At 38.7% G+C, this 22,535-nt stretch overlaps 1 protein-coding gene across 1 annotated transcript; it reads left to right on the top strand.

The window, feature by feature from the left end:
- Positions 1 to 1,561: 1,561 nt before the first annotated feature.
- Positions 1,562 to 3,936, top strand: adra2a (adrenoceptor alpha 2A). The gene has a single exon (XM_034024921.3). The coding sequence runs from the start codon at positions 2,012 to 2,014 to the stop codon at positions 3,287 to 3,289; it is 1,278 nt and encodes a 425-aa protein (XP_033880812.1). The 5' UTR covers positions 1,562 to 2,011; the 3' UTR covers positions 3,290 to 3,936.
- Positions 3,937 to 22,535: the final 18,599 nt, after the last annotated feature.

Here is a 22,535-nt window from a genome sequence, read left to right as displayed (position 1 = left end):
CATCGATATCTTCATTAAAAAATAAAATAAAATAATAATAATAACAAAAATTATATCGAGTGCAAAAATGGATCACGGAACCTGTTCCCGAATTTCCAAAATCACGACGTGTTCTCTCTTTAAGAAGCGACGACTCACTTATTCTTCGCCCAAATGAATCTACTCCCCTTACATGACATGTCTGCATCTTAACACCTGAACTCATGTAAAGTGTATATTAAATCATCTGTCTGCATTATATTCTGAGTAACGCTTTACATCCCAATCAGCCGCCACTTCCAGCTCTATCCATAGTAAGGCTGCATTTCCACTTCTCATATGCAGGAGGTTTAAATGCGACCGTGGCTATTAAATATAACACGACGTTTCATTTTGCAGCCTTTTGTTTTTTTAAATGTACTATACCACTATTATAGTATAAAATAAACCAAATGATTAGAAATTAAACCACATTTTGTGCAACAAATCTGTAAATAGGTAGAGTAAATAGTGCTCTGTAAATAAGAGCTGTACATAATTTCAATAGTTTGATGCACGAAAAAATGGAAAATAACCGTCTATAATTTATATATATATATAAAATAGGTTTTGTTCTGTTGCATAAGAGTTATGCTTAATTCTTAAACATTTTCTTTACAGTGTAGATATGCACTTGTTTATAGGCAACGACTCATACGTTTATATTTAACTGCCCCAATCCTAGAACGATGCATATACACCTGCATATATATATATATATATATATATATATATATATATATATATATAGATAGATAGATAGATAGATAGATAGATAGATAGATAGATAGATAGATAGATAGATAGATAGATAGATAGATAGATAGATAGATATATGAGACAGAGAAGTACATACGCACGACAAGCCTGATGCTTTTTTACACACATGCATGGAACAGCATCAACCACATTTGTTTTGTTGCTGTACTAAAGGAGGCAGTGGAAATATTAATAATAATCATCGTATCACAATCCAGTTGGAGGCTCTACACTGTTATTTTTTCCCTCGGTGTTTGAGTTGTGCAATGTGGCTAACAGGACCTCAGAGTCTGTGTCTCGCTTAGTTTGAAGAGCTGACTTGCTTCCCACGTGGTGCCTGGCGCTGGGCGCTGAGCGGACTGAATTGATCATCGGGGCTATAAGAGTCAACAGCTAGAAGACACTCAGCACTGTACTCTAGCTGCTGTTCCGTCAGCAGCGCTACAAGCAGAGCATGCTCTTTATGCTATCCACCTGCTTGTACAAGTAGACGACACAAAGGTAACTTGGGTATGTCTCCCGAAGAGTCACTCATTACTCTTTTTCGCATCGGACTGTGCAAGTGAAGAGACCGAGTACGTCGTTGTACTGCATTTGTGTCAGTCATCCATGGACATAAAAGCTGCAGGATAACTGAAGTATCATTACTTTTTTCCCCCAAAAAAACTACTCTCGTTTAATATCAACACCATTCAAGATGAGATGACTTCTAAAGCAAACCAATTTAAACAATTCTATTCATAAGATTAATTCACGGACCTTTTATGAGACTCTGCTGTCATTCCAAGGTAAGAAGATTTACTTCTAACGGAGTTTGCCGACTTGGCGTGTGTGATGGACTGACTGGGCGTGTTACAAAAATTACAAATGAAGTTTGCAAAAAAGGAAACAAAGCATGCAAGGTTGAATGTAAGTTTTGAAAGCCTTGATTCAAAGGAAGCATATCTTTGTTTATGTGGAGCGCTAACTTTAAAAAAAAAAAATCCATGACCGAACCTACTTGATAATCAATCAATCAATCAATCAATCAATCAATCTTTATTTTATATAGCGCCTTTTATAGTTGACCACCATCACAAAGCGCTTTATAAAACAATAATGCCAATTCATTCTTGTTGTCAATTAAAGGGCAGCTTCAAAATGAAAATTCAAAAGTAACAAAGAAAAACAGAATCAAATAAGGAGGGGCACTCTGACAATGTTTACTTTTTAAAAGCACCAGTTAAACCATTTAATGTTCAACGTGGAGAATCAACCACTGGGAAAAGAAGCATTTTCTGCAATGGACTGCCCCAGTTGTAACTATAGTTGGACAATCAATGACACTGAGCCAGGTGAAAAAGGGGCTCCCTACTCCATCCAAATCACTGTATCCCTGATCATTCTAGTGGGGATCCTCATTCTCCTTACAGTGTTTGGCAACGTCCTCGTTGTTATAGCAGTGTTTACAAGCAGGGCTTTGAAAGCCCCACAAAACGTATTTTTGGTCTCTTTAGCCTCTGCAGATATCTTGGTGGCCACCTTGGTCATGCCCTTTTCCCTGGCCAATGAATTAATGGGCTTCTGGTACTTTGGCAAAGTCTGGTGCGAGATCTATCTGGCCTTGGATGTCTTGTTTTGCACATCTTCAATCGTCCACCTGTGCGCCATAAGTCTGGATAGGTACTGGTCCATCACCCAGGCCATTGAGTACAACCTCAAGAGAACTCCACGAAGGATCAGATGCATCATATTTATTGTCTGGGTGATCTCGGCAGTCATATCCTTCCCACCCTTAATTACAATGGAAAAAGAACAGGGGAAGCAAGAAGACCCACGCTGTAAAATCAACGACGAGAAGTGGTACATCATCTCCTCCTGTATATGCTCCTTTTTTGCCCCCTGCATCATCATGATTCTCGTTTACATTAGAATCTACCAGATCGCCAAGAAGAGAACGAGGGTGCCCCCCAGCAAGAGAAACAACGATGAGGTTGACAGAAAGCAGAATGGCTTTGTGGACAAGGACTGCCCCGAGAAACTGAATGGGGAAGAGAAGGACCCAGCTGGAGATCAGGAGATGAATGGAGAAGACTTAGAAGAGTCCTCTTCTTCTGACCACAACGTCAGTAACCCTTGCTCGATCAAGAAAAAGAGCAACAAGACACGGGGGAAGGCAAGGACCAAGCTGACCCAGATCAAACCAGGGGATAACCTCCCCAAAAGGGAGGAAGAGCCAGCTGTGAAGGTGTCGCGGTGGAAAGGAAGGCAGAACAGAGAAAAGAGATTCACTTTCGTGCTTGCAGTGGTGATCGGGGTGTTTGTGGTTTGCTGGTTCCCCTTCTTCTTCACCTATAGCTTGACTGCCATCTGTCTCTCGTGCAACGTCCCCGAGACTCTGTTCAAGTTCTTCTTTTGGTTTGGGTACTGTAATAGCTCCCTCAATCCGGTTATATACACGATATTCAACCATGACTTCAGGAGGTCTTTCAAAAAGATCCTTTGCAGAGGAGACAGAAAGAGGGTTGTTTAAAATGATTTACAGACTGCTGATTGTTTTGCAAGCTATTCAAGAATTGTAGTTCATCATACATTGTATTGTTGTTTGCAGGTCTGTGACTACATGGCAATTTAGGGTTAAATAACAAAATAGGAGTTTTTGTATGTGAAAAACAAGCCACATTAATTAGTTTGTTTAAAGCTACATGTACAGTAAGTATTAGTTTAAACATGGCATATATATATATATATAGATATATAAATGCTTTCTATAATTTAATGAATATTTTTGTAAAAACAATACTGTATCGTGTCAGTATATTTTTTAATACTTTAATATTTGCCTCTCATTTGTCAGTCTATACCGCTGTTGAATATGACTGGGTTCTCAGTGCTTCTAGGTAAGGGAGGAAAGTGTCTGTTACCATGGATGAAGTTTACACATTAAAGAAAACACATTTGCTCATTCTTACATTGTACAGCAGAGAAACCAATCTCATTGAAAAGATGCTTTATTAATTGGTGTGTTATGCTGCTGTCATCATGACCTGGGTTCAAAAGTCAATTTCTGTCCATGTTAATAAATGCTTTTTATAGGTGAAAGCTATCTGAATGTAATCTAGCTTTTTTTTGTTTTGTTTTTGTTGGTTGGGAATTCAAAAATAAAAAATAAAATTCCAACCTAGTGTTGACTGAAATTGTGTATACTGGCAATATATATTTTACTTCAGGCCATACTCAATACTAGCATGTTTTATCTCACTGCCCCTGGCAATGCTATATGGTTGAAAGGCTTTACAAGACAATACAATACAATTCCTATTTAAACAACAAGCGATTGATGGCTTTGTCCTGACATTACTAATAAACTTGCTTCTCAAAAAGGTCAATTAGACTTTAACACAATAAGTGAAACATTTCATTTGATGCCACCAGTCTGTTTGCTTTTGTAAAACATAATATTGCCTCTGGGTCTCGGATTACATGCCTCCTAATGACAAAGTGCCCTTTTACACTTTAATTATTAACTAAATACCTCTGTGAACTATTTTACAACCAGATGGATACAGAAGAGCAAGATAAGCAACTGTTCCACAAACCAGTTTCTCATGCAGTTTTAGGGAACCAAATGTGGAGATCTTTTAGGTCACTTGAATGTTTTCTTTAGGAGCAGGAAGGACCAGCTGCTGCACTAAACACAATTCTCTCAATGCAGAATTGCAAAATGCAATGCCTTTGTTATCCCAAACACTGGTTCTAGTACAGTATAGTATTTGACTCAGATCAACATTTAAAGCATTTTATGCATATTGGTCACCATGTGGAACCGTAAACAGTGAATATGCCAATCATACACTTGAGCAACCATGAAGCCTGTCAAAACAAGTGTGATTTCCCTCTTTCCTTAAGTACACATGACATGCACGATTGAGGAAGGCTGTGCACATTGGCAGCCTGCAGCCTGGTCTGCTTGTCTCACTTTCAAATCAAAGGGCAGATTGTTCAATTCCTCTTCTATTTGTCTGAAACAGCCTGTTGTGAACAAAAACAGCCCAGCAACCAGTATATTGAAGTGCCCAGATTTCATAGGTAGAAACTCCTGTATGGTTACACTGTATATTATTATTATTATTATTATTATTATTATTATTATTATTATTATTATTATTATTATTATTATTAATTTATTTATTAGCAGATGCCCTTACCCAGGGCGACAGTTGTATACAAAAAATACATATCAAGAATTACAGTACAATTAAGAGCAAGATACAAAATACAATGACTTCAGTCCTAATAAGAGCAAATACAAAACACAGTACGATTTGATATCGGGGCAGTACAAGAGCAGATAACAGTGTTGATAGATACATCAGGGTTAGATACGAGTGCAGGTGAAATACAAAACACTACAGATTGGGTTAAGTGCAGGATTGAATACATTTAAATAGGGAGCATATAAGTGCAAGCTAAAGTGCATTAAAGCAGAGTGCTATACAGACCAGAAGGGGAGAGTTGAGTTTTACAGGTGTTGTCTGAAGAGGTGTGTCTTGAGGAGGCGCCGGAAGGTGGTCAGGGACTGGGCAGTCCTGACATCTGTAAGAAGGTCGTTCCACCACTGTGGGGCGAGGGTGGAGAAGGAGCGGGCTCTGGAGGCAGGGGAGCGTAGAGGAAGTACAGTCAATTTCCTAGTGCAGGTGGAGCAGAGAGGTTGGGTGGGGGTGTAGGGAGAGATGAGGGCCTAGAGGTAGCTGGGTGCAGTCTGGTTAAGGCACTGGTAGGCGAGTACAAGAGTCTTGAACTGGATGCGAGCGGTGATCGGGAGCCTATGGAGTGAGCAGAGCAGTGGAGTGAGCAGAGCAATGGAGTAGCTTGGGAGAAGCGAGGCACAGAGACACCAGGAGAGCAGCGGAGTTCTGGATGAGCTGGAGCAGATGGGTGGCGGACGCAGGGAGGCCGGCCAGGAGGGAGTTGCAGTAGTCTAGACAGGAGAGTACCAGGGCCTGGACAAGGAGTTGCGTGGAGTAGTTGGTGAGGAAGGGTCAGATTCTTTGTCTGTTGCTCAGGAAGAATCAGCAGGTGCGTGCTAGAGTGGAGATGTGCTGGGAGTAGGAGAGGCAGGGGTCCAGGGTTACTCCGAGGTTCTTTGCTGAGGAGGAGGGAGAGAGCGTGGTAGATTCCAGAGGAATAGAGATAGAGAGATCAGAGGAGGGGGAAAATGAGGAGGGGAAGAAAAGGAGGTCAGATTTAGAGAGGTTGAGTTTGAAGTGATGCGAGTGCATCCAAGAGGAGATAGCAGACAGACAGGTAGAGGTAAGGGAGGGGATGGTGGGGTCAGATGGGGGGAAGGAGAGAAAGATCTGAGCATCAGCAGCATAGAAATGGTATGAGAAACCATAGGATGCTATGAGGGGGGCCCAGGGAGCAGGTGTAGAGAGAGAACAGAGGACCCAAGACTAATCCTTGGGGGACTCCTGTTGAGAGAGGGTGAGGTGTGGAGGTTGAGTCGTGCCAGGTTACCTGGTATGTGTGGTCAGAGAGGTAGGAGGAGAACCAGGCCAGAGCAGTGCCAGAGATTCCCAGGTCAGTGAGAGAGGATAGGAGGGTCGAGCAGAGAGTGGTTAGACAGGAAAGCAGAGAGTTGGTGGTGTACTGCCTGCTCAAGGGTTTTAGAGAGGAAGGATAAGAGGGAGACAGGAGGTAGTTCTGGAGGGAGGTGGGGTCAAGGGTAGGTTTTTTGAAGATGGCGGTGATAGAGGCTTATTTGAAGGCAGAGGGAAAGAGGTGTTGAGAAGAGAGGAGATGAAGGGGAGTAGAGCAGCAGCTTGAAAGAGGTCTGTGGAGGGGGTCCAAGGCCCACGTGGTGGGTTTGTTGCCCTGGAGGAGGGAGAAGAAGTCTGGGAGGGGAGAGAAGGAGGAGAAGGAAGGTGAGTTAGTAGGAGAGACAGAGAGGGGGAGGTTGAGTACGGAGAGGGGAGAGACAGAGAAAAAGAGATGAAATAGTGATCAGAGAGGGTGGAGGGGCAGCAGGCTTTGGAGAAGGTGGGGTCCAGTTGATGGCCAGCTTTGTGGGTAGGAGGGGATAGAGAGAGAGAGAAGCTGAAGTATAGAGAAGTTGGACAGCATGAAATTCAAAGGTGTTAACAGAGAATGAGGAGAGGTCAGAGAGGACATAAAAGAGTAAGGAGGGAGAGAGGAGAAGACCAGTCCCACCTCCCTGTCCAATGAGACGCGGAGTATGGGACAGGACGTAGAGAGAGGAAAGGGCAGCAGGAGTTACAGTGTTATCAGGAAAGAGCCAGGTTTCAGTGAGAGCAAGGCAATCGAGAGAGAGGTGGGAGGCAAAGGCAGAGATGAAATCAGCTTTGTTAGCAGAAGAGTGACAGTTCCAGAGGGCACCAGAGAGGCAGGGGGATGAGGTTAGAGGGGTTAGGGGAGCAGCGGCAGAGAGAGGACAGAGGATGGGAGTGAGAGGACAGAATAACAGGGATGTGAGAGACAGTCATAGCAGGACAGGTGAGACGGATAGGTACAGTAGTGTGGGAGCAGGATTGGTGGGGGGGAGGGTACAGACCTGTCTAGTAGTTGGTGTCTTCCAGAGCACTGCTAGGGTCGGATTTTCTCCAACAGTCTCTCCTCGCACCCTCACTTTGCAAGGGAACTGGTTAACAGCTGCTAAACTGCACTAAAGACAATACTTAAACAATACAATAGTTTAATGCACTTCAATGGGATGACACAACTACAAAAAGCTGTGTGGAAACCAATCAAATTGCAAATCAACCTCCTATTCAATTTAACCACACTCACCTGGTACCAGTCACAAAAAAATGTAATATGCTATGTGTTTAAAGACGTTTTTCAAGGATTTGTTCCAAGAAAGCTGTCAGAAACCCTAGGAAAAGTTTCATATAAATTTACCACTAAATATAATTGACCAGTTCTCTCTCTCTCTCTCTCTCTCTCTCTCTCTCTCTCTCTCTCTCTCTCTCTCTCTCTCTCTCTCTCTCTCTCTCTCTCTCTCTCTCTCTCTCTCTCTCTCTCTCTCTCTCTCCATATTATACTGTTATTATAAATTGCCTTTGTTTAGCAGAAACCTCTGCTTGCAAATATTATTAAACTATTTCAATAGATAATAAATAAACATAAAGAAAGTTGCATTTTGTACAGTTCTTTGTCATTAGTACTAACCATGAAAGTACTAACCTGTTGTTCAATCTAACACTGTGATAAGTCATATGAAAAATGAAGCATTGGTGACAATACAATACAATACAATACAATACAATACAATACAATACAATACAATGCAATACAATACAATACAATACAAGTTACTGTGATTCCCTCCACTTGCTGTACGCCTCATAGTTGGTTGCCATCACTACAAGCAGTGCACATTATGTATATATAGGGATAGCTACATTATCATTTATTCTAATCATTCTGTGAATACGTTATCCCCAACAAATAGCATTAGCTTCTGTTAAGTGAATCTAAGGACACTAAAATATGCTGAATACATTAGCATGTCAAGAGGGTGGTTTTGCTTGTTGTAGATTTTTACTCTTTTTTGGGGGTTATATCGGTGGCATACGTGTCAATAAATGATATATTGCAGCATAGTAACATTTATTTAGTATAAGCAGAACTGAAAACCTCTGTGTATCTTGAAACTGGATTTTATTGCTGCTGTTACAAACATTTTATAAAGTGTGGTAAGTGCATGAATCCCACGGGAGAGGTTAGTCAGTGTTAGACAAATGGGCCGTAAATGTATTTAATTGGTGTGCTGACATTAAAAAAAAACAATTTTAGATACAGAATGTTCTCTTGAAATACAATAATAACTCGGGTTTTTTAGTGTTTATGGAACCACTGTTTGTATTGTTTGCATTGGATGGTAGAGCGTGTGTGTGGATACACTTGCTGAATACACTGGCAATTCCACCAACACAAGAGGACCACTAAACATCTAAAAAACAACCACCCCTCACCCATGTGGCAGATTTGTAATGTCACACTAATCATACCATTCCAACAGAGCCCTCCCTAACCCTAACCCTAACCCTAGCCACACCATCCATTTGTCTGTGTGCATTATCTCAAGTTTCAGAGTATGATATTATTTGATAAGAAAAGCAAAGTAAGTTCATGTGCTTCATGTGTGTTGGATGTGATACTTGTCATCCAATGCAGTAGCTTATGTATTTATTGTAGCAGAACCAAAAAACCAAACACAAGCTGGGCAGTGGCTGTAATGCTGATAATTGAAATGAAGTTTATGTTCAGAGCCTGGTATTATGTGTTATGGGTGGTGTGGGGTGGTTCTACTAAACAACAGTATACAATGTGTCATAAGGCACTTGGTAAACACTAAATTGCAAGTATTGTATTTAGCTTCTCTGTGTAATCAGGTGTATGAAATGCCTCCTGCAGATTGGATGTGCTTTCAAGTCATACATATATACATTAAAATGCACACCGTGCCTCTATTAAGGGGGAATATGAAAGCTTTTAATGCATACTGCATTTAATTACAGCACTCAAACAAACTGATGTACTGTAGGCGCAATTATAATGTTTCTATCTTCTAATTTAAAGTTGACTGGAATTACCGGTACCTTTTTAATTATGTAGTTAAATAATATTTTAATAATAAAAAATATCCCATTAGATAACGTTTTAAAATGCATTCCAGACTGGCTTACATGCTTTAAAACAAACAAACAAACAAAAAAAAAACCTTGACTTTGTTTTTCTCCATGCCTAAATTACAAAAAGCAATGATTTGATTGGCAAACCAAACATTACTTCACATGCATGCTTCTGTACCCTCAGCTGCTAGGGTTGAGCGACAGTACCAAATACGGGTCCAAGCGGCAGGTAAAACAGGACAGCAACACAAAAGGGCCAAAACTGCATCCGATTACTGTGATCATTTAACAGGGTAGGAATGCTGAAGTGATTGCTACATACATTAAGTAGTGTCTGTGTTTGCACATGACGGAAACTGTAATAGATTATTTATTAACATATAGACTAGACCACGCTACTTCATTATTTATATGTATTTTGCAGTACATTCGTTGACCTCGCCTTTCGAGTTGCCCCTGCCTATAAATACGTTTTCAGATAATTGGTGAGGCTGGCCGAAGGGGAGCCATGGGCAGGGAGGCAGGGTATTATTGTGTTCTGTCTATGCTGCTACTTTAAAAACGACTCAATCTGAGTTATTTTTATACTGTGAGTGTCTTGAATCTCATGGCTTTCACAAATTAAAGACGGTTTAATTTAAAAAGTGCGTTGTTTGTGTGTTCACTTCCAGTGGCCAGAGCAGCAACACAGAGACCTTTCCCAGTTTACTGGGAAACTGTACTGGGATTCACATAAGAACCAGAGCGTATGTTTGTGTTTTAATATTCTACAATTGTTGTTGTTAAATTGTAGTCTTGTGGTATAAATAGAATAAATGACGAATCCTCACTGAATACAAAAAAGTACAGAAGGATCAAATGGATCTTTTGTCCACTTTCTTGTATATTTTCTGTATTCAATGGGGCTTTGTCATTTATCCTTAATATACACCTGCCTGAGAGGAGGAAGGCGGCAAACTGTATTTTTGTCCACTTGTATGCACAAGTTATTTTTGTGTGCATTCCACAATAGACTGAAGACTAATTGCATGCACTCAATAAAAATCTTTTAAACAGACTCCTGCATGCACAAGTGGAGAAAGTAGGGTTTGCTACCTTCCTCTTCTCTCAGACAGCAACACAACCACCTTTCACTCACCTACCTTGCTTTTACATTGAGTATACAGGAAATTAACCAGTTTGACAATAAAGGAAAGCACTCATCTGGATTCAAACCCAGTCCTCTAAGGAGGACCAGCACAGCATGCTAGTGAATTAGCCCACTCCACCACCTGGCTCCAGTCACGTAGTCTAACTTTGTATGTGAGATTAACTTCCCTTTTCAGAGATTGCACACACAAATTGAGAATCGTGCATCTTATTGCAGAGTTTCATGTCACTGGAGAGAAGAGGGATTATCAAAGCCAAACCTATTACACAGTAGGTCTATGAGGTAAATACTACTGGATACCAGAGTAAATGCTATGACTGTTGATACTTATCATAATTTCTTACTGCTGAAACAGTAAAAGTTGGATGTTTTTCTTACTATTTCATTGTGATGTAAACCTGTAACCCCTTACTGCTGTACTGCCTCCACTTTTAATTCATTATTATTATTAATGAAACAACATGAGAGACAATCCTTCCTAAATAGGCAAAGTTAGCTCTGCTGTTTAGATGTCAACATGCCTTAGCATTACCAGCACCCACTCAGGCGCTGGTGACCAAAGCAGGAAAATAACTGTGACTTATTGGCTTTACGTGAGTGACATGCGCTCTATTAACCCTTTCCTGTTCTTTCTCCAGAAGTGGTCCCGGAAGGAGACAAAGTGGATTGAGAAAGGGGGTCTCAAGATTCAGGGAAGGGAAATGGAAGATTATCATGGAAAGCTAGGCCCTTAGAGGAAGAACAGCACTTATGATCAAGGACAGGTGGGGGACCATGAAAAGGCTTAATTTAAGTAGTAGTAGTTTAAAATGTGTTTCTGTATTTGTACCTGCGATTTATTGCTTGGTTATTTTGAATAAATAGAGTAAGCATGTTAGTGTGTGTTGTTGTTTATGTATATATATACCCTTTCAGAGTTTGTTATCATTACTGGTTTTGTTATATTAAACATAAATATTTAAAGACATAGAAAACGTCTTCATTGCTTTTATATATTTCTTTGGATTTGTTGAAAAAGGGTGTATCATGTGGTTTGTCTACCAGACATATACAATCCTCCAGTCCAAACTGTTAAAGAATAGTCAGTAAATATTGTAATGTCCAGCATACTTCTATTATTATATACAATGACAGAGAGGGAGGGGGGAGGGAAGAGGGCAGCAGTATTCCATGCACTCCACAGCCTCAGGATGAAGCATGCAGGTCTCCAGCCGCTGCATATCATCCAGGCTCAACAAGCGCAGGCTCCGCTTGTAATCCTGAGAGAGAGGCAGCGGGACGGATACATCACAACCACACTCTGGTCTACACCTGCATTTTTCTGCAGCTGGCATTATTGTTATATTTACAGGATGTCAAAGTAATGAAACAGTGCAATTTTTCTTATCAATTTGTTTCTGACAGTTCGAAGAATCTTTATATCTGAATTGATTCACATAGAGGCATTCTACCACCATCAGCTCTAGTGGGCAGCAAATACAGATGGTAGTGGACTTATTTAACAGTGGTTGCTGTATGGAACATACTAACCATAGCTGTACAGTAAAAAAAAAAAAAAAAAGTTGTGTGGCCCTGATGAGAAAATATAAAAACATTTAATATATTATACAATTCTAACACAAATTAAACAAATAGACACAAATGTTTTGCAAGTCATGATATGCAAACCTTTGTCAGATTTGTTTGTGTTTGGCACATCAGGTCCACTGTGAAGAAGTTTCAAATCATCTTCGTTTCAGTAAAAACAGTCAGGATTATTACTGTTCCTTTTGTTCTGAAAGATACTGCGTCTTTCAACGCAGATGCGAGGAGTTGCTGAAGCAAACATCTCATCATACAACGCATTTATATTACAGCTATATAAACCCAAATTAACCTGAAGTTGGATAATTGCTTTCCTTAGATCAAGACCTGCATTTAATGAACATGTTTCAGAAGAGTGCAATTAGCCTGGTCATTCTTTGGTTGAATTTGAATGAAAGCAAGATTCCAAAATGAGATGCGGTAAGTAATCTATTCACTCAAGACAACCGAATACAATGAGAGCTATCTCAATGCTTGTTCTAGAATTTAAAATATTTTATAACTAATTACACAGGATTGCTGTTCCCTGTGGAGTTTAATCAATACTGTTATACAACCGCACATAGTTTCTAAGTTTCACTGAAGCATGAAATTATTTAAAGCCGTTTCAAAAAGAGCAGGGTGACATACTCCAACACACTCCCCCTAAAGGGGGATTTACAAAACGAAAAGAAAAATCTATGCCAGCTTTTTAAAAGAACAACAATGCATTTGCTTTTGATTCTAAGAAGCACAGCCCTGAGGATCTCAATCTTCAAAACGCAGAAACTACAGTATAAACTGCAAAGCTTTAAAGGTTGGGTAACTGCTGGAAAAAAACAAAATCAATCCAGCTTAGTTTTTTTTATATAAAGGGCTGATTCCTTCAATTTCTTTGTCTACCTGAAATCTATTTTTACATCTGTTTTAATTTTCAATGTACACTCTCTAATCTGAACCCCGGTAATGCCAACTCACCTATCATGTTGTTTGCAAACCAGGCTACAATAATGAAATGCATGCAGATAGCAGCTGTAGAATTTCCATATAGGTGAACTAAAATATTAGTGTAATCAGTGTGTTTTACTGCCATACAACAAAGAGGCAAAGCATGGGGTATGGTACAGATTACAATGAGAACTCCAAACCGATTACTAAGTTGAACAAGATCCAAACCTGTTCACAGTTTTTATACATTGAAAAATACTTTTGTCATTGAATTTCGTACGTTTCTCTTAGTTTTTCTATTATACATACCGGCAGCAGTGTGGAGTAGTGGTTAGGGCTCTGGATTCTTGACCGGAGGGTTGTGGGTTTAATCCCCGGTGGGGACACTGCTGCTGTACCCTTGAGCAAGATACTTTACCTAGATTGCTCCAGTAAAAACCCAACTGTATAAATGGGTAATTGTATGTAAAAATAATGTGATATCTTGTAAGTCGCCCTGGATAAGGGCGTCTGCTAAGAAATAAATAATAATAATAATTAACGTGTCATCAGCTACCTACCATATACAGATTTGGTTGTGTCTATAGTTGTCTAAAGCCTAAACTGCATGCGTTGCCTCAGCCTTTCACTGTATAAAGATTATGTGGCAAGTGTTTCAGTTTTAGAATAACAACCATCTAAAACAATACATGGCAGTTATATTAGCTTTGTTGTGCTGTATGTAGCCGAGCGTGTGCAGACTGAAACACTAGATGCAGACACTGCATTCACTAGCATTGCGTTCACAGAGTTCATGGTGCTCCATATCTACAGGCCAGGAGAACAGAGAAGAAGAGAAATAAGCAGTTGATACTTTGTTAATCTTAATTAAAGTACTAACACAAAAAAAAAAAAAAAAATATTTAATAATCTTTTCACTTGTGGAAACTTCCCCTGCCATTATCTCTGATGAATGTTTTCTGTTTACACTTGAGTGCACAGACCCCGTTTACTGCATGCAATTAGTGACAGGGCCTTGAGTAAACACCTGCGCTTGGCCTAAAACATATCTGTGCTACAGACAGGGGGGTACTAGTCTCACTGCTGATAACAAACAAAACAGAAGAGTGCAATGTGCTCGTTAGAAGGTAAGCGTTCCAATTAACTAATTAAACATCTTTCATCTGACGGTGAGAGGACTTCCATCACCCACACATATTGGAGGGCTGAACTCCAAGATATTCCAATTATCTTAAAACATTCCTTTCAAGAAATATTCAAAGAATCTCAAAACATCACTAGTTTTTAGATTTGAAGACTGCAAGTGGGACATTATTTCATTTTCCAGACTGAGTTTAGTGTTCATTTAAAAAACAGCAATGCACAAAGTACTTTTATTTGGTTTAGGCAGAATTAATTTTAGGTAACACTTTCCATTAAGGGTCTCTAATTACTGTGTATTTACATAGTAGTTACATAGTAAATGCATGTGTACTTGCACATAATTGCAATGTTATTATGCATAGTTACAGTGTACTTAATGTGTACATCTTTTTGTATGTACACAATTGTATCAGAAAAGGATTAGAGTTAGGTTTAGAGTTAGGCTTGTATCATCAAAATAATTTACATATGAAGTACATTGTAACTATGCTTAATAATATTATAATTGTGTAAGTACACATGCATTTACTAAATAACTACTCTGACATCAGAAAACAGGAAGTTCAACAGACAGTTTAACAAAGCAAGGTCTCCAGTTTATTTTGTATGTCATAGATTCTCTTCCTGCAATTGTTTCCTCTAAACAAGGTACATTTTTTTTTTTTTAACAAATGTTTTCCGGAGAGTTTCTTTGTTAATTAAAATGGTATTGTATCTATTGTTTATTAAACAAACACAAAAATAAAGCAAAAATAATAAAACACAATGCTTCTGGGGCTTCACAATCAAGATCCAGCCACATTCCCCATGTTACATTGCAATTGGAACAATTATTATTATTATTATTTGTTTATTTAGCAGACACCTTTATCCAAGGTGGCTTACAGAGACTAGGGTGTGTGAACTATGCATCAGCTGCAGAGTCACTTACAACTACGTCTCACCCGAAAGACGGAGCACAAGGAGGTTAAGTGACTTGCTCAGGGTCACACAATGAGTCAATGGCTGAGGTGGGATTTGAACTGGGGATCTCCTGGTTACAAGCCCTTTTCTTTAACCACTGGACCACACAGCCTCCTATTTATTTAATTATCTGAGCCATTAGATTGCAGTTGGACGTCACAATATAATACACTACATATATGACTGTAAATGAATACAAATATACTAATTCTAGCTTACAATGTCATTATAAAGCAACTTTTCCTTATTTGACAAAAAAAAGAAAAAGAAGCTACCATGGAATGCAGTTTCTGCACATAATGTGACATTTCAATAATTTAAATCACGCCAATGTAATGCAACCAAGGTCCACAATGGCATTATGCTGCATCACTAAATATTGAAATCTAATGTTTTAGATTAGAATAGCATTTAAGTGAAGCCATTGGATTTTTTTGATTAAATGTTCCCCTCTATATACTCATGCACCTCATCATGTAATAAACCCTGAGCTTGTCTTACACAGAGCAAGCTTTCACTGCACCTCCCAGGAGAAGCTGCTTTGCTGTCGCTGCATTGTAATCATAAGCACAAGCTGCCCCTGTAATAGAACACTTTCTTGCTAGTTGTGCAGTGCTATTAAAGGTAAGCCTTAAGCAAATACACGCAGAAATAACCACCTTTATCTGTCTCTTCAACCTTCAAGAGCAATTGCCTGACCCCTTTGGATAACAATGCCAATCATAGCTATATAACAGTTCACAACAATGCTAGTAATGTAAATGCCATTGCTAATGTAGCAGAGCGGAGGCTGGGTGTGAACTGGCAACCCCCTGCACTGCAAGAGCTGGGCTCGTCTACATTCGTGGTTTTAGAGCGTTAAACCTGATCTCATCCCACTGACAGGGGACAGGAAAGAATCTGTAACCGCAGTGTATCACACAGCACTGCCCTTTACACTCATTTGCTAATAACCACCTCCCCACTACAGTTTATGGCTGCATAATTGGGGATGGGTTCTTAATAGCACCATGCCTGCTGTAGTTAATGTAGACATTATTGTTTCATTGCTGGTGTTCGTCAGTTATTTATCCTCTACTAGACACCACATTTAAAACTGTACAAAAAAAAACAAAAAACATAATGTCAGGAAAAATACTGTACTTTAAAGACTGAAAAAGTGAAACTCAAACGAGAACCAGAACAGAGGCAGGATACATTTTAAATAATTTTTTCGGTCATCTCTTAAGACAGTGTGAGAGACTGCAATACCTGAACTCCAGACAGGCCACAGCTGGAAAAAACATTTATTAAGAAGGGCTGTAGATTTTTCTTTTTTGTTTTTTAATGTATTGTTAGCATCTGGCTCTTTCAGACCCAGCTTCAACAACAGATGGTAAAATTTCTCTTGATTAAAAGCAAACAATAACATATAACAACCCACACAGAGCAATGCAGCAGACAGAATTGTCGGGGACAGAATGAAGTGGGTACTTGTGCATCCGATTCTGGCAAGGAAATGAAAACACGATGACAGATGAATCTAAATTCATGTGGTGTAAGGTAGAATGTGGATAATATTGTCTTTCCTATTCAGATCTGGACTAAATGACATGCACAATGGTTGGTAAATTTGTATGCTGGTGCATCATCAGTAGCCTGAAACAAAGCTTGGGTTTCATATTTGTCTCCAGTGTTTATTTTGTTGAAGTAGGCGTACAGGGTGTATATAATAAAAGAGAAGACAAATAATCTAAAAAGGCATAGTTCCTTTACCGGTCAATCCATATAGCCGACAAATTCAAAAAACCTTTACAAAAAACAATACTGAACATTCTTTACTGTTTGCCAAGGTTGCACATACAATATAGATTGTTTCTCATGTCACAGCTGATAAACCCTGACTGAAAAGGCCAAAAATCCATTCCAGAATACTAACAATAACTGTGTATTATGTGTAAGACCCAAGGAGAACCACTGGCAGACCACAGAATTAACAACCCATATTTTGAATTGATCAAGGTTTCAGAAATATTAAAAATCAGGTTACCGGGAGTTGAGAAATCATGGCATAAGATACTTTAAAGAATACAGTATGATGTATTGTTCTGCAACAAATAACACAATTTGAGTAATGGATGCTCTGTGCACATAGAGGTGGTAAAACAAATCCATTTATATTAGAATACAGAGGCTGTAGAAATAAGACCATTCAACAAAGATACTACACTTTCAAATGCATACAAGGCAGGGGGTGGCCATGCATGCATACAGTATAAAAAAAAACACAGCCCTAACCATTGCAAGTGCTCATTGTGTTATCTTCCATAAACATCACGCCAATCACTGGATCATTTTCTGCTGCCCTACGGTAAGCATAGTCATCCCCTGAGCCTAGCATTCACCAGTACTGACTTAATAGCTGAACGCATTTTGTTTGATACTGAATACCAAGCCTGTGTAAATAAAAACACTGGAGACATCCGACTGGACAAATAAGCACTGATGATAACAGATACTGTAGATGTTTGTCTAATACAGATCATTTTAAATGTAGTCTACAGATACATTGCAAATGTTTTTACAGGATTACTGTTGACTTTAAATTATGTTGGGTGTTGATCTTCCATAAAACCTACAGAGAGATAAAATATACTAAATGTTTTCCTTGTAAAACAATACACACAAAAAAATAATTTGTACGAGCACTGTATGTTAATAAGCGGGTGTAGCAAACAAAATAATTTCATTAACCTTGTTGTGCCCTTCCTTTCTCCTTAAAAGTCTGAAATAGGTCAAAGAATCTTACTGGCTGTAAAGTGTGTCAGTCAAAAGGGGAAGCATCAGGTTGGTTATTGAGCATGAAAGAAATCTCTGGAACTCTGGATGAAATAACCACAGAAGAGCAAGAACATCTGAATATTTCTGGTGTTACTGTGTTTGCTACAAATCGGTTTAATGTTCTCTGACCTTTGAAGAGCATGTTTGATCTGAGTTGTCAGTAATACAGTAACTCTGTTGTCTGTTACAATTACATCCCATATGTGAGAAGAAATGTGTATTTTCCATTGTTAATTTTTATTTTATTATTATTATTAAAAATAATGATATCAATGAAAATCAAGGTCCATGGAAATTCCTGGGAGAGTTAGTGGCCAGATGGGCCTGTGGCTGATGTTGAGATCATAGCCACTGGGCAGGCACTTACAGCCTTGTTCTCAGTTACAATAAAAGCTTAATACCCTAAATTCACCCCAGCTCCCACCTGATTTGCTGCTCCTCTGTTTATGCTTTTGTAAACCTGAAGGATTATGATGTGTTTATAAAGAAATGTTACTTTAGTGCTGCCAAGAATGAAATGTCAAGAGTTTCAGCCACAGACCTACTAGCAGGGCCCCTGTCACTCTGCAATAAGGGGGTCACTTCAGTCTGTCTTTGCCTTTAAACCTCACATCCGTTTCAGAATCCTTCAAACTCTGTTATACCAATCGGGAATCCAATCAATTGCACAAAACCCATTTTGACTGTTATTTGAAATAAGTTTTATTCAATTTTTTAAGGTGCTTAACATTTTATTAATAATATCATGTTCAATAAGATATTTTCTGCTCGGTTTAGTGATATGACTTCTGGTAGTTTATTTATTGCATTTATCACGAGTCTTTATCATGATTACCACACGTTTATTATTGCAGGTCAAAAAGAGAGGTGGCGGGACATATCAACATTTGAATCTTTTTATTTTCTACATGATATATAAATTACAAAGTATATTACTCTATACCTAACCACCTTTTATAATAAAGCACAGTGTATAATAATAATCTTTATATAGCGCCTTTCATGGCGGACCACCATCACAAAGCGCTTTACAAGATACAAGACTAGGGTGTGTGAACTATGCATCAGTTGCAGAGTCACTTACAACAACATCTCCCCCGAAAGACGGAGCACAAGGAGGTTAAATGACTTGCTTAGGATCACACAATGAGTCAGCAGCTGAGCTGGGATTTGAACCAGGGACCTCCTAATTACAAGCCTGTTTCTTTAACCACTGGACCACACAGCCTCCTCTATACTTGTAGCATTCATTATGTGTGGTTATCAGCACCCAGATTAAAATAGTTTAAGGATGATAAAAAACACACGTGTTTCACTTTTAAATTCACACTTAATATAAGGATTGAGATGTTTTAGAAGGTGACAGTAAAACTCAATCTTATCAAACTAGAGTCCACTGTGCGCCTCATATTCAAAATTACAGTGAGCCATTGCCTGTCGATACCTTCCTATGGCAGGGACAGGACAGTCACATCTATCACATCAGAGAAAAAGCCCTACTAGCCAGCGTGATCAAGATTCACACGGTTCTCAGATTCCGATAATAAGTTAAAGCCCTCTTCTTCACACAAACCCATATCATAAGGAGATCTATGTTCAGCCGATCTGCTTGATTGAGACGCACCACCCTTTCAAACATGTTTGCTTTTCTGTGTAGGCAGACCTGTTTTATAAGGAAATGTGAGCTTTACAAATCCTGTAGTTAAGAAGGTTTTGCTTAGGTACCCAATAAGCTAGCAGTTTATTTACATTTGAAATTTGGCCAATGTCGTGTGACATTCAGCAGCTTACAATGTATGCAATAATTACTTTAACAGTGCATCTTAAAATATGACATTTCCGTTTGGATTGGTAATTAATCTGAGCACAGTGAAAATGTCTGCAGGACTCCGTTTAGAAATATTTTGGTTTCTGATGACATCATTTCATATTGTGAATAAAGTGGCTCCCAAATGATAATATTGGATATGCTGTACTGCTGTACTTTGCAGTCAGGTTGTTGCTGTGTCTATGACCATTTTTTTTTTACTTCTTACAATCAGTAGATAAAAGGTAACATTTGCTTCTCTATATCGTTTTTAAGTTTTTAGCAGCCCACATTCATACTTGCCATTTCTCCAATAAAAGTGTGTTGGTATAGAAACATTTTAATTGCTAAATCAAGATGCTCTAAAAGCATTTTTTCTAGCTTTTTGAAATAAAATCCTCTGGAGTGGGAGGCTAATTGTAATGAAAAAAAAAACTCCCTTCCAGAAGAAGGCTTATGTCCTGGTGCTTATAACCTGCAGAAAGGGTTAGATATGAGTGGTGGTCAATGTAATAAATCATAGCAAAAGCCTACTTAATGGACATAAAACCAATACAATAATTCCAGTAAATCTTACCTCTTATTGCCAGTCACTTCGTAGGTCTCACATTCCCAACACAATGGAAGCACACATCGGGGTAAACGTGTATCTTTTAATGTTTTATTTATTATTTTGATGGGGTTTAACTAACAATAGCATGGGAATGTTCTGCCATTTTTAATATAACTTCAGCCTAAACAATCATGTGATTTTGTTATCAAACCCAGATTTATTCACCAGGACATGCAGATTGATTATTTCATGCACAATTCTAAACGACCCTGAAACTAAGCCAGGCATTATTTCTAGCTGATATATAACAGCTTTGTAATGTGTGATGGAGAGTGTTGGACAATTTCAATTAACAGGGCTTTTCATCATTACAAGAGTAGGGCTTTCACATTATATATATATCATGATCATGAGGAGGAATAGCTGCTAATCCGGTCCTTGTAATTCCTCTCTTGGATGTATTTTGGGGCAGAGAACTGTGATTATAGAATGCTTGTTATTTGGATACTGCTTTGCCTGTTGTTTTGTGCTTGGGTATTGTGCTGTGTGTCCCTGCCAAATCCCATGAGGACTGTCAGTTTTATATATCTATGTATATAGTTAATATTCATGCGCCAGTGTTGAAGCCTAGCTTCAGCATTCTCTTATTATACTGGCGTGCACATTAAAGTCCACCAGTAACAAATCTAATTGTCAATAGTGATGGAGCAGACCATAAAACGAGTGTGTCAGCAATGGCTTGTGTCCAAACAAAGCAATCAGCAATACAAAAAAAAAAAAAAGAACTAATTACATGCCAGCGCTAACGTTCTCTGAGATTCATTTGATTTTGGCAGATCAATTTATTTATTTATTTTTTTAAAGAAAGGTCATTATATTAGGTGTGATATCCAAGGTTCACATGAGTTATAGTAAATGTTTGTGAAAGGAAAAGCAAATCAAATAAAGTTTAATATGGACCTTCCTTTTTTGTACACTATCTATCCAAAGCAAATAAACACAGTTCATTTTAAGTCGATGCAGCTGGAGCGTTGTATAATAATTCTCTGCTAAACGAATTATTCTGTTGTGGAGCCTGCTAGCTCTTGGAATAACATGCCACTTGTTATAAACGATGATCTCTATCCTGAGTGAGGCTTTGAAGTGTTTTAATTGTTAAGCAGTAACTTTGGTAATAGTTAAGAGACAAGACTAATGATCTGCCCTTATCCTCAGGAGAATAAATTAAATTAAGAAAGGATTTACTAGGTAATTGGGTCATTAATTAAAGCCGGCACATTTATTTAAAACAAAAAAGCTGAATAAAAACGTTGCTTAAGGATGCTTACGAGATATAACACAATAGAATATAAAAGAAAACAGTAATTTGACATTTTTATTTATTTGAAACCAGCTGATCAGTGAGATGTTAATAAATGTTGGGATAGAGCAGTCCATTTTTTTGTTTTGTTTTTTGTTTAATTCCTATTCTTTTCCTGTATAACCTTATTATTTTCTCTGTTCTTCCATGGGGTTTTGATGCTAAACAGTCCTCAATGTTCCCTACTTATAAGTCATTTTCCTCCCATATGCTATCTATAGATTCGGTCAGGGTAAGTAACAGTATTTCAACAACATAATAAGCCTTTGTTGTACTACCATGGGTATGTCTTTAGAAAACCTCACAGATTTAGCTGACCTCTATTTGATGATCTAAACAACTGCTGCCCTAAACTCTATATTAATCCTACTCAAGTTGTCCCTCTGATGTGATTTATGGACCCACCTACTGGCATCATTAAACACAATAAAACTACAGTGGAAACATGATGGGATTCTAGTGGATTCCGCTCCTGCATGATTGATGCTAGGCAGGATACTGTATCTCACTGGCTCAATCTTTGCTACTACTTTCATTGCTGATTTTGTGGGATTTAACTTCTTTTTTTTTTTTCTAAAAATTTAGTCGTTGCCAATTAGTTTTTATTATTTTTTCCCCAATTTGAAATGCCCAATTATCTTTATTATGCTCAGCTCACCGCTACCACCCCTGCGCTGACTCGGGAGGGGCAAAGATGAACACATGCTGTCCTCCGAAGCGTGTGCCGTCAGCTGCCCGCTTCTTTACACACTGCAAACTCACCATGCAGTTGCCTCAGCGCTACAGCGTTGGAGGACAACGCAGCTCTGGGCAGC

This window comes from Acipenser ruthenus, chromosome 7 (assembly GCF_902713425.1).
Source record: "Acipenser ruthenus chromosome 7, fAciRut3.2 maternal haplotype, whole genome shotgun sequence".
Taxonomy (NCBI): Eukaryota; Metazoa; Chordata; class Actinopteri; order Acipenseriformes; family Acipenseridae; genus Acipenser; species Acipenser ruthenus.
This window is presented reverse-complemented; position numbering and strand designations above follow the sequence as displayed.

Coding starts and splice junctions, on each gene's coding strand:
- adra2a (XM_034024921.3), top strand. CDS start 2,012: ATGTTCAACGTGGAGAATCAACCACTGGGAAAAGAAGCATTTTCTGCA.